This window comes from Macaca mulatta, chromosome 10 (genome assembly GCF_049350105.2).
Source record: "Macaca mulatta isolate MMU2019108-1 chromosome 10, T2T-MMU8v2.0, whole genome shotgun sequence".
Classification (NCBI taxonomy): Eukaryota; Metazoa; Chordata; class Mammalia; order Primates; family Cercopithecidae; genus Macaca; species Macaca mulatta.
The window spans coordinates 23,108,091-23,122,846 of NC_133415.1; the positions used below are offsets into that span (position 1 = coordinate 23,108,091).

Sequence of the window (14,756 nt, forward strand, 5' to 3'; positions counted from 1 at the left end):
AACTTTTTATTAAGTCCAGCAACATCTGAGCCTAAGACTGAGCCTTCAGTCTACATACCATGTGTGGTATGCATATGGATTCACCGATGTGTTCAGAAAAATCACCCCAACAGATTAGGAACTACTGGATCTCTTAATTTATGTATGAGAAACTGAAGCCTTGAGTGATTTAAATCAACATTCACAAATTAGGACTTGCAGATGGAATTTAGCCCTATAGGAATGTTTTGTTTGGCCTGTTAGGATGCTTTAGAATTTTTGACCAAACAGTTAAAAATTAGGAAATTTTTAGCTTCTCATGAAAATTTAGAGGATCTGATATTGCTGCACTGATATTTCTAAAGGATATCAATTGAGTTGCTTAGCAGAGCCCCTTTTAACATGATTCGTGTGTCTTTACGTTTACAATCCTCACAATTCCCTTTTTTTTAACCTGTCTCTGTTTCACTAATTTATGTTGCTTGCCTTCCCTTTTTGAAAACTTTTGTTATATAGCAAGTCAGAAGTAGAGTAAAGAAAGTAGAGACTTCTCTCTTAACTCTTAAAGCAATTGTAGCCCCATCACCCAGGCAGTGGTTTATAAGCAAGAGCCCTGGATTCTGGCTCTTCTGTTGCCATTGACTGGCTCTGTGGCATTGCACAGGTTATTTAGGTCCTCTGAACTTCAGTTTTGTTTTCTGTCAAATGATCATAATAAGCATTTTAATCAGGCACAGAGTTGTCAGAAAAAACAGCTCCATAAAATCATAATTAATATTTTATTATATATTAGATTGCTTAAAAATACAGTTTCAACTATACCCTTTTCCTACTGTTTATAGCTTCAGTGCTCTGCATCTTACAGGATAAAGTCCAAATTTCTTTGCCTTATCTGTTAGTGTGTTTTTGCATTGCTATACAGGACTGTTTATTGCTATAAATTACCCGAGACTGGGTAATTTATAAAGAGAAGAGGTTTAATTGGCTTATGGTTCTGCAGGCTATACAGGAAGCATGGCACTAACATCTGCTTCTGGTGAGGGCCTCAGGAAGTTTACAGTCATGGCCCAAGGCAAAAGGGGAGCTGGTGCATTACATGGCAAGAGCGGGAACAAGATGCGGGGCTAGTGGGGTGCTACACTGTTTTAAACAACCAGATCTCAAGTTAACTCCGAATGAGGACAGCACCAAGTCCATTCATGAGGGATCCAGCTCCATGACCCAAACCTCCCACCAGGCCCCACATCCAACATTGGGGATTATATTTCAACATGAGATTTGGAGGGGATAAACATTCAAACTACATCGTCTTAGAGTCAGCGTTCCCAGCCATTTGGTTCCAACATTCCTTGCCAAAGTATCTTTATATGGAATGGAATGGAATTTATTCACTATTCCTTTTCCATCCTCCCACCCTCATACCCCGTTCATTCTTTTGCCTTAAAAATATTGAGTACGTCTTCTGTTCCAGGCACTGTTCTAGACACTAGGGATTACAAAGTTGAACAAGACAAAGTCCCTGCCTCTAACATCCCCATACTTGTATTTTAGATAATGAGTCGGTATTTTCATTTTGTATTTTGAACACATCTTAAACATGTCTGCCTCCGTTGCTCACACTATTCTCTTCATTTTCTTTTTTCTATTTCTTTTATTGTTTTATTGAACAAATATTGGCTGATTGCCTGCTGGGTGTCAGACACTGTTCACTGGGTGTTGGTATTATAACAGAGTCAAGTCCCTGCTCCCTCGGAATTTATGTTCTTGTGGTGTGAATGAACATTTTAGAAATACGTGTGTGTGTGTGTGTGTGTGTGTGTGTGTATAGATATATATATCATCAGGGCTATGAAGGAAAATGTAACAGGGTAAGTAGGGTAGAAAGAAACAGCGTGAGAGTCATAGTGTGTATTAGGTGAGATTGTGAGAGATAGCCTTTCTATATGATATCTGAATAGACTCCTGAAGGGACTTAGGGAGGCAGCCAAGAGGGCATCTGGAGGAAGAGTAATCCAGGCAGAGAGCGGAAGTGTATGGTTGGCATGTTCAGGGGACAGTGAGAGGGCAGTATGGTAGGTGCTGAGTAGGGGAATAGGAAAAGGGTAAAAGGTGAGCTCAGAAAGGTGGAGGGGTCCAGATCCTGAAGGGCATTACAGTCCATGGTAAGCACCTTGGCTTTTGGCTCCAGACTAAGTTGTGTCTCCTCTGAATTTTTACTTCAAGTTTCTTCATGAGGTCTTCCTTGACCACCCCAGTTTTTGATGATTTATCCTTGGTAATTCCTGGAGAACCTGAAATTATTGACCACATAACTCATTTGTTGCTCAACTGACTAAACAGTGAGTGCCTGGTTGTCTTCTTATAGGTTTTTGGTTCTGTCCTAACTTCTTTGTAACTTTCTCTAGCATAAGGACTGAGTCTTATACCTTTGTATCCTACATGATGCTTTGCAAATAGTTGGTACTTAATGTATGTTTTGTGAGGCTCTGGCTTCAGATGTCAGCAGTAGGAATTTGCGATGTCTAAGAAAAAAGAGAGAGGACCTGGTGATAGACTACACATAAGGAATGATGTTTAGGTTTTAGTTTGTGATCCTGGAATAATAATGATGTTGTAGATAGAGAAAGGAAAGTTGGGAAGAGAAGCTGATTTTGGAGTAGATTGATGAATTTAGTTTAGAATTTATTGATCTTTCTATGCTAGTAGCATATCCAAGTAAAGTTGTCCAGAATGATTTTGATATGTCAAATATATATAGAGTACTGGAGTTATTTGTGACTGCCACCTGCAGTTATGTAATCTTCTCAAGAGCAGGGACAACATCTTACTTATATTTCTAGTACTTGGAACAGGGACTGGCAGTGAAATAATAGGTGCTTAAGTCAGTGGTACTTAGTAAGTTTATTGAGATGAGAAGTTGGCATGTAGCTATGATGCATGTCCTAGAAAAGGCATAAGCTCTGGTAGGGTCATTGTGGGTCTGAATTCTAGCCCCATTATGCTCTATGTGTGTGGTCTTGATTGAGTAAATGAGCACTCTGAATCTCAGTGTCTGGAAAATGGAACTATAAGATCTTCCTGGCCGGGTGCGGTGGCTCAAGCCTGTAATCCCAGCACTTTGGGAGGCCGAGACGGGCGGATCACGAGGTCAGGAGATCGAGACCATCCTGGCTGACACGGTGAAACCCCGTCTCTACTAAAAAATACAGAAAACTAGCCGGGCGAGGTGGCGGGCGCCTGTAGTCCCAGCTACTCCGGAGGCTGAGGCAGGAGAATGGCGTGAACCCGGGAGGCGGAGCTTGCAGTGAGCTGAGATCCAGCCACTGCACTCCAGCCTGGGCGGCAGAGCGAGACTCCGTCTCAAAAAAAAAAAAAAGAAAAAAAAAAAAAGACCTTCCTTGCAGGGCTGTGAGATAATGAATGTAGGCATAGGTTCTAGCATAGATTAGTGGCTCAATAAATAGTACCTGTTTATTCAGCTAAAATTGTTAATATTATTATTATAAAGATAATGCCCTCTATTGAATTTCAGATTCTCAGGCGTAGAAAAGAACTCAAAAGCAGTCCCTTTGAGTTAACTAATTGTTTTGGGTGTTTTAATGGCTTACTTATACTGATATAGCTAGTGATCAGTCTGCATATAATCTCCCACATTAGCCAATCCTGGGAATGCATACAGAAGTCTGAGGGTAATAAGTTAAACATTGTTGGACCATTGGTACATCAGTTACTATTATTGTGCATATTAGTTGGTATTCTAGTAGTTTACCTGTTATATTCCCAACTATCAAAACAGCTTTATGGTGGTTTAGGACTTGGTAGACATGTTGGATGGTAAATAATAGAATTATATAATATTTTTATATTTGTAGATGTATCTCCTTAAATAGGATGGAATAATTTCACAGAAGATGAATGAAACTCAATCCCCATAGAAATATTTTTTATAGTAATGAAATTAGTGCTAAATTTAGAGAACAAATGGAATCTATTAAAGTTCATTGGGGGTAAAATTCTTGATTAAAATATTTTATTCTGTCAGATACTTCAAATCTTTTTTCTTCAAATCAGAAATTAAGATTTTGGCCTAGAGTACTTTCCTTTTCCTTTTTTTCCCTCTAGATATAGCTGCCTTACAAGTCTAAGTATGTCTTTTGAAATGATTTCCTGACCACGTAGGTGTTTTTGGCTTTGATTCTTTAGGAGCCGTTGGGTGCCTCTGAAACTGCATGCTTTACTTTTTATATTGGAGCAGATGTCGTGGCACTAAGACCCAGAAACCGTTTGCTCTGTGTGGCTGGAGCTGGGCTGGCTGTGCTCGCACTGAAGGGAAGGAAGTCATTAGTGCAGACTGAGCTGTGGAGTTGGGTTCTTGCAGGATTTCCTTCCAGCCTTTCCCCACTAAGGTTCTTGGGAATTAAAAAAAAAAAAAAAAATCTAAACACACAAACCAAGTTTTCCTATTTACAGTGTTCAGGGAAGGTAGGCATTTCGAGAAGGGCAGATCCTTTTCCCAAGTTATCCAAGAAGGAAGCGAAAACAGCGTAAAGAAGCTCTGATTACAGATCTTTGGAATTTTCTTTGCTAAATTTTACAAACGAGAAATACACCCAGAATTGTGGGAATTGCTCCAGGCTGCGCGTGAGGGTTTGATTGCTTGTCTAATCTTTTCTGAGAAGAGGAGAATTCGCCAAAAGGGGTTTGGATGGCAGAAGCCCGGCTGGGATTCTGTAGCAGCTCGCGTTCTCGGTCTCTTCTCTGAGGGAGGGTCTCTGCAGTCAGCTCGGAGACCCCCTGCCGCAGGCTCCTTTTGCAGACACCGGCCGGGAAAATGCCCCGCTCTGGCAGGAGTACGCCGGTGGCTGCTGGGACTTCCTAGCCTGGTGGGAAGTGTGTTCGTGGTTTGGGGATACTTTTCATTGAACTGAAGGCGAAAAGACTGGACTCTCCTGGGGCTTTTCCCATTGCAGTGAATATGGGAAAGAATTAGGGGGTGGGAGGGAGGCAGCATGACTTGCAGTCGTCGCTGCCCTGCATCTGCCCCCAGCCCCCAGCCAACATCTTGATGTTCCACGTATCGGCTTTACAAATATGATGAAATGGCAGCCCCGGAAGAAGGTAAGTGTCCTGGAGAGCGGACGGGGCCCCAAAGCCTAACCCGGGGAAGGGTGACACGGGGCGGTTGCCTTCAGGTCTTTCCACCCCTTCCGTAGTTCGCTGGGCCAGCTGGTCCAAACAGCCCTGGTCCCTTTAGGACTTGCATCAGTCCCTTAGGGACGAGTTACCAAGTCTGGTCTGCATCTGCATCCACTGCCCTCTAAGTTTTTCCTTCGTGATATGCGTGGACCCCCAGGGGTGACAGCTCAGAAACACCCGTTTGCTTTAGAAGTCCTGTGCAGACAGTGACACGATTAGCTTTGCGGGAGCCAGCCAAGAGCTGCTAGGTGTTGCCCCATGGCGGGGCGTGGGGCGGGAGTGGATTTGAGGCTGCACCCCGACACAGGCCCCGCAGGTGGTGTTATAACACCTATTTCCCCAAGGGGTTAAAAGGCTCGGAGCCGCTGGCAGCTGTTTCCCCAGGGCCCCGCTGGGGGGCGAGCAGCCCCAGCACACCAGCCCAGCAGCTGGTTCCGGGGCAGCGGGCCGAGGGGCCTCCTGCCTGAGCGCCTGGGGCTGGCCATAGCCGGGCCTTCAGCCTGCGGGGCTCCTGAGGCCTCGTGGGCCCGTGCGAGTGCCTGCGCTGGCCATTGTGCACGGGCGTGTGTCTGTGCGTGTCAGCGTGCACCAGCGTGTGTGAATCGATCATGGGGAAAAGGGGGAGGGGGCACTTTGCTTTTTGTGAGATTATTTCCTAATATGGCTCCTTTGTTGAGAACTCAAGAAAAAAAAAATCCAGCAGTTCTATCAAAATAAATTGCTATTGGTCCCAGAAATAACGTTTCTAAATGTGGGACTGGTCCCTACCCTAGGACGTGGAGGGAGAAAGACAGCTTTCTTCAAGTTGTTGGCCGGTGTACATTTGGCTAGGGCTCCCTTTTGCTAACTTGTCTGACTGCCCCTAACTGTTAGGTGAACCCAGTTGTTCACTGCATAACAGGACTTTTTTTTTTTTTTTTAAAACTTCAAATACCTCATTTGGCCGTGGGTTTTATTGACATTCTTCTGAAGGAAAACATAGCAAACTGAATGTGCTGTGGTCCTCCCCAGCCTTGACCTGTCTCTGTTAGCAGCTGCCTGGTTTTTACTTGAACGAGCTAAACTGACTCTTTTCTTTGTGGCATGACGTGTGATACCGTGTTTTATATCAGAACTGAAATAGAAATCGTGTGAGGTGCATGAGAAGATATTGTGCATTTGTTTTATTGCTGGAGAATCTAACAAACCCTGCCTCAGCATAGCCTGGTGAATTGAAAGGTTTTCTTTGATATCTAATTGATGGGATTTTGTCCTCTGACCCTGTCTTTTCTACCTCATCCTGAAGTCAAGAATCTTTCATATATTATAATAGTTCTCATCATAGAGCTTCTTTCAGTTAGATTGATTTCATTTACTTTGGTTGAGAGACCCATATATTTCCCACCCCCACCTCCAACCCCAATACAGACAGAATGAGGAAAACTCATAGAAGAAACCATACAATTAAGCAATTTAAACAGATGCTGCGTATTCCTAAAGTCCCCCATTTCTTCCATATTTGTAAATTGCATGTTTATGAGTAGTTTTAAGATGTCTGCAAACTGTACATTCATAAACGTCTGCTTTTTCTATTTTACCCAATATGCAGTAACTCATGTGGTTATGTCTGTGGAAACCCCTCTGGGTACTGGTATTGCTTGAACCACGGAAGTATTATTCTTGGCAGTCAGGTGGATTTCTGGACTCTGGAAGATTCTGTTTCAAGTGTTAGGATTCACTCTGCAGTATTTACTCACTCCGTGATGCTTAAATTGCTATACCAGAAGGTTGTATTTTTTTCACTGTATTAATGATTTCATATCATCATGTTGTAAAGATCCAGATACAATTCTTCAGAGTTCACAGAAGATTAAAAAATAAGCTGAGCCATCAAATACTATATGATTATTTGGTGGTAGCTTGAAAACAATTCTTGCTTCTTCTACATTGGAAATGGGAGCTCCCTTGGAAGAGATTAGATATCCTACTCTGGTAGGGCATCGGTAAGTCTTTACAAAGATTAGGTTTATTTTCTTACTCTTGCCAGAATACTCACATGATCAGATCATTGCCATGGTTTCTGGCTGGGTCTGCTAACACATTTGTAGTGGTACAGTCACATGCCATGTGTTTTACCAAACGGTTTCTTAAAAACCATTTACCCTACAGATGAAAAGTGATACTGCATTGGTGTGATTTTAACAAAGCTAGGAAGATCATCCAAAGAGTGCTGCCCCAAGCAGCAGCGTTTGTGGTGCTTGCTATCATGGTGTCCTGTCAGTCACTACTAGTTTTGGCTTTTCTAAATTCTAGGCTCATTGTAAGAGAATGATTATAGGTTCTAGATATCTTTGTTTCTAACCGAGCATGCAGCTGGGGTATATGATTGAAGGGGAGCTCTCTCCTCTCTTTTCTCTGCTTACTTGCTGGATTAATCTAAATACTAAAACAAGCTTTTTAAAGATGTGAGTCTGTAATATTCAGTTAGGGTTTGCAACCTTTTCACAAAGAAACTGTCAGAACAAAAGTAATCATGTTCTGCCCCCAGTATCAATGAGGACTTTAGGTCCCAGTCTTCTAGAGCACAGTAGGTCTCCCACCAAGAGCCATGTAATTGCCCTAAAAAGCAAGATTCACAAGTGTATACTTACATGTCCAAATTCATTCCATTGTATAAATTAAATGTGTATAGCTGGCCAGGCATGGTGGCTCACGCCTGTAAGCCCAGCACTTTCGGAGGCCAAGCGAGCGAATCACCTGAGGTCAGGAGTTCGAGACTAGCCTGGCCAACATGGTGAAACCCCATCTCTACCAAACATACAAAAAATTAGCCAGGTGTAGTGACGGCGCCTGTAATCCCAGCTACTCAGAAGGCTGAGACAGGAGAATCGCTTGAATCTGGGAGGCGGAGGTTGCAGTGAGCCAAGATCACGCCATTGCAATCCAGCCTGGGCAACAAGAATGAAACTCTGTCTTAAAAAAAAGAAGTGTACAGCTTTTTCTATGTCAATCATGCCTCAAAAAAGTGGTTTAAAATAGAGCAAGATTCTGGGCAGTTAACCCAATCTTGTCATGCTAAGAATGGCATTTAATACCATACAGATAAACAGCTATAATTTTAAAAGCGCTTGTTCTTTGCTAGTCATCTTTAATAGGCCTATATGTGTTCATTTAATTCTTATCCAATGAGGTGATAGGTGTTACAATTTGCATTTTACAGATAAGCAAACTGAGGTTTAGAGGGGTGAAGTGACTTACCCAGTCAACATAGCATGGTAGGGTCACAGCTAGGATTGGACCAGGCCTTATTTACTTCAAAACATGTGTTATTTACCATTATACTTGGGAATTTTTCTGACCAGGGATTTTTATCCAAGAAAGATAAAGCTGAGATGATCCCAATAAATGAAAGTTAAGCACAGCTTTGCTCCCTCACTTCTAGATACTAGCACCAAGTTGCTCTTCTTCTCGCTCCCTTTTCCTCTTGAGAAAAACAAAACATAGTGATTTTACCTACCTCTGAATTCTTGGAGCATTTAGAGTCTGTGCCTCTGTAAGTGGATTGTCTTTTATTGGTTGTAATCTTTTGGTCTCCTTGTGCATATATCTCTATTTGTGTATATATCTTGCCTCCTTATTACACTTAACTCCTTGAGTTCAGGAACCATATTTTACAATTCTTTTTTTGGTGCCAAGGATAATATATACTTATTTGATATAAAAGTAAATCAGAACTATTTTTAAAACCTGTACTTTTAGGCTTTCTTATATTTCAGTTGATTCATAGGTGCAGACTGTAGTGGATTGTTAAAGAAAACCAGAATATTTTGTCACTCATTTCTAATCTTTTGTAGATAATAGTAGGGAGGGGGAAATCACACTTTCGGCAAAATCTCAGTGGAAGTCATGGTTAAAACATAGTACCAGGCTCTGTCAACCAGGTACCCCATCCAGTGTCATGATTGTTTTATTCATATAACCTTATTGGCCTGGAAAAATATACTTTCCCCTGTTTTTACCTTTAGTCAAGAGACTATATTATGCATCACATTATTTTTATCTTATATTTGCCAAAATGATAGTAATTAAAATGCTCATCTCCTAGGAACACGTTTGTTTATAATTCTGAAGCTATTTCTGCTCTTTAAAATCCAAGGATTAGTATCAGATAACACTGTGTAAATAAGACTGCAGTCAAAACCTTCAGGAAAGCTGCTGCTGATTGGATTTCTTCATTGCTTATCTAATGTTATTTTACTGTTCACACATAATAAAAGACCATTAATAGGAATATGTCACATAAACTACATTAATTATGTCATTTGAGAGTCATATGATATATTTATCTTGTTATACTTGTCACATTAATAAAATGTGAATCTGGCTTCTCAAATGATTTCTCTGATGGAGTTTCATTTAAAAGCCTTGTTTGGAAGCTCATTTGTGAGGATTATGTCCTGTAGATTTGTGTCTTAGAATAGCTTATTACTTTTACAAAAGAATGTATTTCAAGTCCCTACGCTTTCTCTATGATGAAGTAGTTTGTTTCTGTATTATAAGGCTAAGTCTTAAATTTTAATATGCCTATACTGAATTACTTAGTTACTTGCCAGAATGCTGTGCTAGTTGGTATTATTATCTTATTCATTTTGGACCACAGTTTATTTAATAGTATAAAATCAGACTTTAAAAATAAGTATTGTGGACAAAAGTAGTCTTATTCTATTATTCTTATTCTATTCTACTTAGAATAAGTAATACTTATTCTAAGACTAAGAGAAGTCTTAGAAATTTCATTATAGCAGTCTCTCTTCAAATCCATTCTATACACCATTGCCAGATCAATGCAACCAAGAGACCCAGGTTTTGGTTTGGGCGGATCTCTTGACCCTTGGCCTTGGGGGAGTCACTTAAATCTTTCACATTTGACTCCCCACTGTTATAGTTAGTGCCTCATTATATCACTTGCTGGATTTATTGCAAATGTCATCCTAATGAATTTTCTTTTTCTAGCTTCCTTTTCCCCCTCTAATCCTTCCAAGTAATTGTTTAGAAAACACACGTCCAGCCTAGGGAACATGGCAAAACCTCATCTCTACCAAAAAAACAAAAACTAGCCAGGTGCACTGGTGACACCTATAGTCTCAGCTACGTGGGAGGCTGAGGTGGGAGAATTGATTGAACCCAGTAGGTTGAGGCTGCAGTGAGCTGTGATAATGCCGTTACATTCCAGCCTGAGTGACAGAGCAATACTCTGTCTCAAACAAAACAAAAAAGCAAACTCCCAAACAACAACAACAAAAATGCACGTCTGTTCATATTACTCACCTTCTTAAAGCCCTACCCTGTTTCTTCCTTGTCTAGTAAATGTTCTTCAAAGTGGTATAAGCATACACTGGGCTGGGTTGAGAGGTGATGGTTGCAGGAAAATGACTGCATATGGGAAAATCTGAGAACTTATGTTTTTATGTATTTTTATATTCTAAAAGAATAAGAGCTGGGTGCAGTGGCTCATGTCTGTACTCTCAGCACTTTGGGATGCTGAGGCAGGCAGATCACTTGAGGCTAGGAGTTTGAGACCAGCCTGGCCAGCGTACTGAAACCCCCCTCTACTAAAAATACAAAAATTAGCCGGGAATAGTGGTGCACGCTTGTTATCCCAGCAACTCAGCTGGCTGAGGCACGAGAATCGCTTGAACCCAGGAGGCAGAGGTTTCAGTGAGCTGAGGTCATGCCCCTGCACTCCAGCCTGGGTGACAGAGCGAGACTCTGTCTCAAAAAGAAAAAAAAAATAAAAGAATAAGAAATAAAATAAGCTTTACTGATCTTCTGATATGGTTTGCCACTTGAGCTTTCATTTGCTGAAAGGTCAAAGGGATTCTTAGTGGTGCCCACTCATTGTTGAAGTCATTTGTTCACTTTCAGTATGTTGTGGCATATTGTAGTTTACATCAGAAGATATCCACCTTAAACAATTAATTTTATTCAAAAGAAGAAGATGAAAAAGAAGACTGTGGTATAGGTTGTAGCATGATGGAGAGGATGGACTCTGAAGCTAGACTGCCTGGACTTGAATTCTAACCCAGCCTCTTAGCAGCTGTGTAATCAAGTTACTTAACCTCTCTGTACTTCAGAGATCTCAGCCGTTTAATGTGAATGGCACCTAGCTCTTAGTGTGACTCTGTGGCTATAATGTAAAATGCTTACAAGAGTTCTTTGCATATAAAAAGTACTTAATATGTTTTTCCTCGTAGTATGATAATATTCTATGGTCTAGCTGGACACAGCTCACTAAGTTTCTTTCCCCTTTCTAGAGTGCCTTCTCCTCATGTTCTTAACTTGCCTTCCTTTTGTTACTGGTTATACTTTAAGAACTAACTCAGCCTTCTCCTCCTTAGTGAATCCTTCTACAAGCAGTTCTTTTATTGCCAGGCATAGATGGCCATACCCTCCTTTGACTATACTTTTATAGACCACAGTTGTAGCCCTGTACTGAAGCTGTCAGTATGTCTGTCTCTATCAGTTTAAAGTTTTGAGGGCATAGGCACAGAGGAGGAGCTGAATGAATGAATGTGTAAATGATGAATGTATTTATGGGATGAGATGCACAGCGATCTTCAGTCAGTTGGCAAGATCCTCTGATTGGCCAGTTATTAGAAATGCTAAGCTTGCAAATTTGTGTCTATCGATTTATCACCCTCTCAGAAATGCAATATTGAATATAAGTGAGGGTGACTTATTCATTAGTAATGAGGGTGACTCATTAAAGGGATAATCTTAAGTATGCACCCATTAAAATTAAAGTCACAGTTATGAGGTCGTGGTTTGTAACGTTGTGCATGTACTAAATGCCACTGAATTTAACACTTTAAATGGTTAATTCTGTGTCATGTGAACTTCCTTTCAATTAAGAGCAGGGGGAGGGGATGGGAAAGTTACAGTTATTTGTGACACAACTCACAACTGATCACGTGGTATCAGCTCAGGCGTGCCATGGTTGTAAACCACCAGACTAAATCTTTATTCCTTTTAGTCCTAAATATTTTTGATTCTGTAAAATTGGTAGGGAATGATCATCTATAGAAAACTGCTTCCAGGAACATTTGAGAAGCTGGGAGTAGTTGATAGACTTGACAAGAAGTGAAGAAAGTCAGTGATGAAGATCTGAGTTGGCACCTTTACTGTACAGGAGCTAGCCAGTAAACATTGCCAGTGTGAGAGGCTACAGAGTTTAATTGGCCCAACTTCAAGAAAGGGTGCCAGCAGCCACCTTCATTTTGCTAGTCAGTCACAGTGATGACATGCTGTGGAAAACCTGAAATCCCGGCTGGCCCTGTCAGCTTCAGCTTCTACAGTGAATTCATTATATCATTAATAACAATGTATGTCTCAGCTTTAAGACTTTGCTTTTATTGATGTGCTAAAACCATGTCATTTTATTGAAAGCTATAAGAATTATATAATTTAACTGACATTTTCAGGATTTATAGGAAACCTTTGTCCTGAACTTTCTTGTTAGTCCACCCTTTTTAGGTTCTTCTAGCTAAGAGGAGTTCTCACATTCTCACATGATGGAATCCTTTAACTGTATTCCCTTTTCAGCACATTTTGCCATTTAGAGTATTCTGTTAGGGTGTTCTGTCATTGTTATTTTGAGTATTCTGTCCTTTTTGCATTCATTTTAAGAAAAGACATAAAATTATGTTCTTTGACTCATACCTTCTGTATAACAAATAGCATTTTTAGAGAAGTTTCGTGAAATAAGCTTTATGGCACTTGTCAAAGCTGCATATAAGCTTTTTTACTGGTAGATATCTCTCAATTTGAACTATTAAAGAATGAAATTTATCTATCTTATATCTGGTTAGTAAGCCAATGGTCATTCATGAATGCACCCATATTTCCAGCACCATTTACTTTGTGAGAGGTAATATTTTAGATTTACATCATATTGGGTGGCTGAGACTTGTAGAAGTACAGATGCTGAGGCAAGCCTGAGTTATGGAGCAGTTGACATTTGGAATAGGGGCCTGGTGGAGTTGGGAGGCGGGAGGTCTTTGTGGGAACTGATTGTTTGGACACACACTCTTCCAAACACTCGACGTATATAGGCTTGAACCTTTAAAGATAGTAGAAGGGAGAAGGTAAGGATGAAATCCAGAAGTATTAGATATTTTGGGAGCTCTGTTTATGAAGTAGAGATTTTCAGGCATAAGTAAGATTGTTGTTTTGTTTTTGAAAAGAAAATGTCACAGTGAGTGATGGTGGATACCTGATCATTTTGGTAGACTTTGAGTCTTTACCGCTTAATAATTAGTTTTTTTTTTTTTTTTCCCCAACAGAGGATAGAATGGAGAGTAGAGATAGGGTTTCACCTTGTTGGCTAGGCTGATCTCGAACTCTTGACCTCGAGTGATCCGCCTGTCTTGGCCTCCCAAAGTGCTGGGATTATAGGCATGAGCCACCACTGCGCCATACCTGGCCATTTTTTTAGGTGAAGTTTTCTAAAATATATTACATATTTTCTGCCTTCTTAAACAGAAGGTACTAAGCATGATTTAACTTTCTCCTGATTACTCAGTATTATTATCACAAGCATGAATTATTCTACTGCTCTAACACAGTAAATCTTTAGGAGCTTTTAAGGAATGTAGAATTATTTATTTCTATACTAAATGATCCCAGATTGATGTTTTATTTCTTTTAAAATAATTTTATGTCTTCTTTGTATGGTTTTTATTTTTCTTTCTATATTGCTGAAAGTAATGCTGTTGTCATGTAAATTCATCAACTATCTACATATTAAACTAAGAAACCTCAAAAAGCTTGACATTTGTTCTCCCTTTATACTTTCTGGTTTTAGGCTATGTTTTAAATAGTTGAGGTAGTTAAATAAGTGACCTTTTGATAAGTAAGATAATATTTATTGTGGTGCTGATGACCAAGAATTAGATATATTTGAGGATCCTTGTCAGAAACTGAAAACATTTTGAATGATTGGCTAAAAGCCACTATAGGTTCCCCTTTTCTGATTTTTGCTTTGGTGTATCTGACTTGCCTTTTTTCCCTCCAATAACTTACTCAAACAAACACACACAATACAAAACCATGGTGGAAGGAACTAGTATTAGAGGTTTATGTGAAGGGTAGAATTACATATCCTGGAGAGCATATGCAATTGCTTTTAAGAAGAAATGACCAAGGAACCCATGCAATTAATACATAGTTAATATTTATTTAAATATTAATTAGTTCTATATTAATTAACTAAAATGCTATTTTTAGTGACACAAATATTATTTATTTTAGAGAATCCTTCTTGTTTAAGCCTAGGCTTTTGCTAGATAGTATTTATAATACTTAGACTAAAACATTTTTAAGAGGAAAAGAACCGTAAGGAGCATTTGATTTTGCAGACTAGTAAGCAGAGTAGCAGAAAGGTAAACTGGTTCCCTTGGATATCCCTTCTGAATAGCTATTTAGAAGCTGGCTCTTGACCTGGGTACTTTAATGGGGAGGGTTGTATCCACTGGGCTTCTCTGCTTCTGCTTCTTTAGGAGTTTGCAATCTAGGGTTGGGTTTGTTTATAAGAAAAGACTCCA

The 14,756-nt window shown here is 40.1% G+C and overlaps 1 protein-coding gene across 5 annotated transcripts in view; it reads left to right on the top strand.

Moving 5' to 3' along the window:
* TTC28 (tetratricopeptide repeat domain 28) overlaps positions 1-14,756 on the top strand; it is a 718,240-nt gene that overhangs the window by 233,462 nt on the left and 470,022 nt on the right. For 3 of the 5 annotated variants that reach the window (XM_077950260.1, XM_077950262.1, XM_077950261.1), the window contains exon 1: positions 4,320-5,097. The exons of the other annotated variants lie outside the window; for them this stretch is intronic. In XM_077950260.1, coding sequence (XP_077806386.1) covers positions 5,071-5,097 — 27 coding nt within the window. In that variant the 5' untranslated portion in view covers positions 4,320-5,070. Of the gene's footprint in view, positions 1-4,319; positions 5,098-14,756 lie in introns of those variants that run through there. 5 annotated transcript variants of the gene reach the window in all.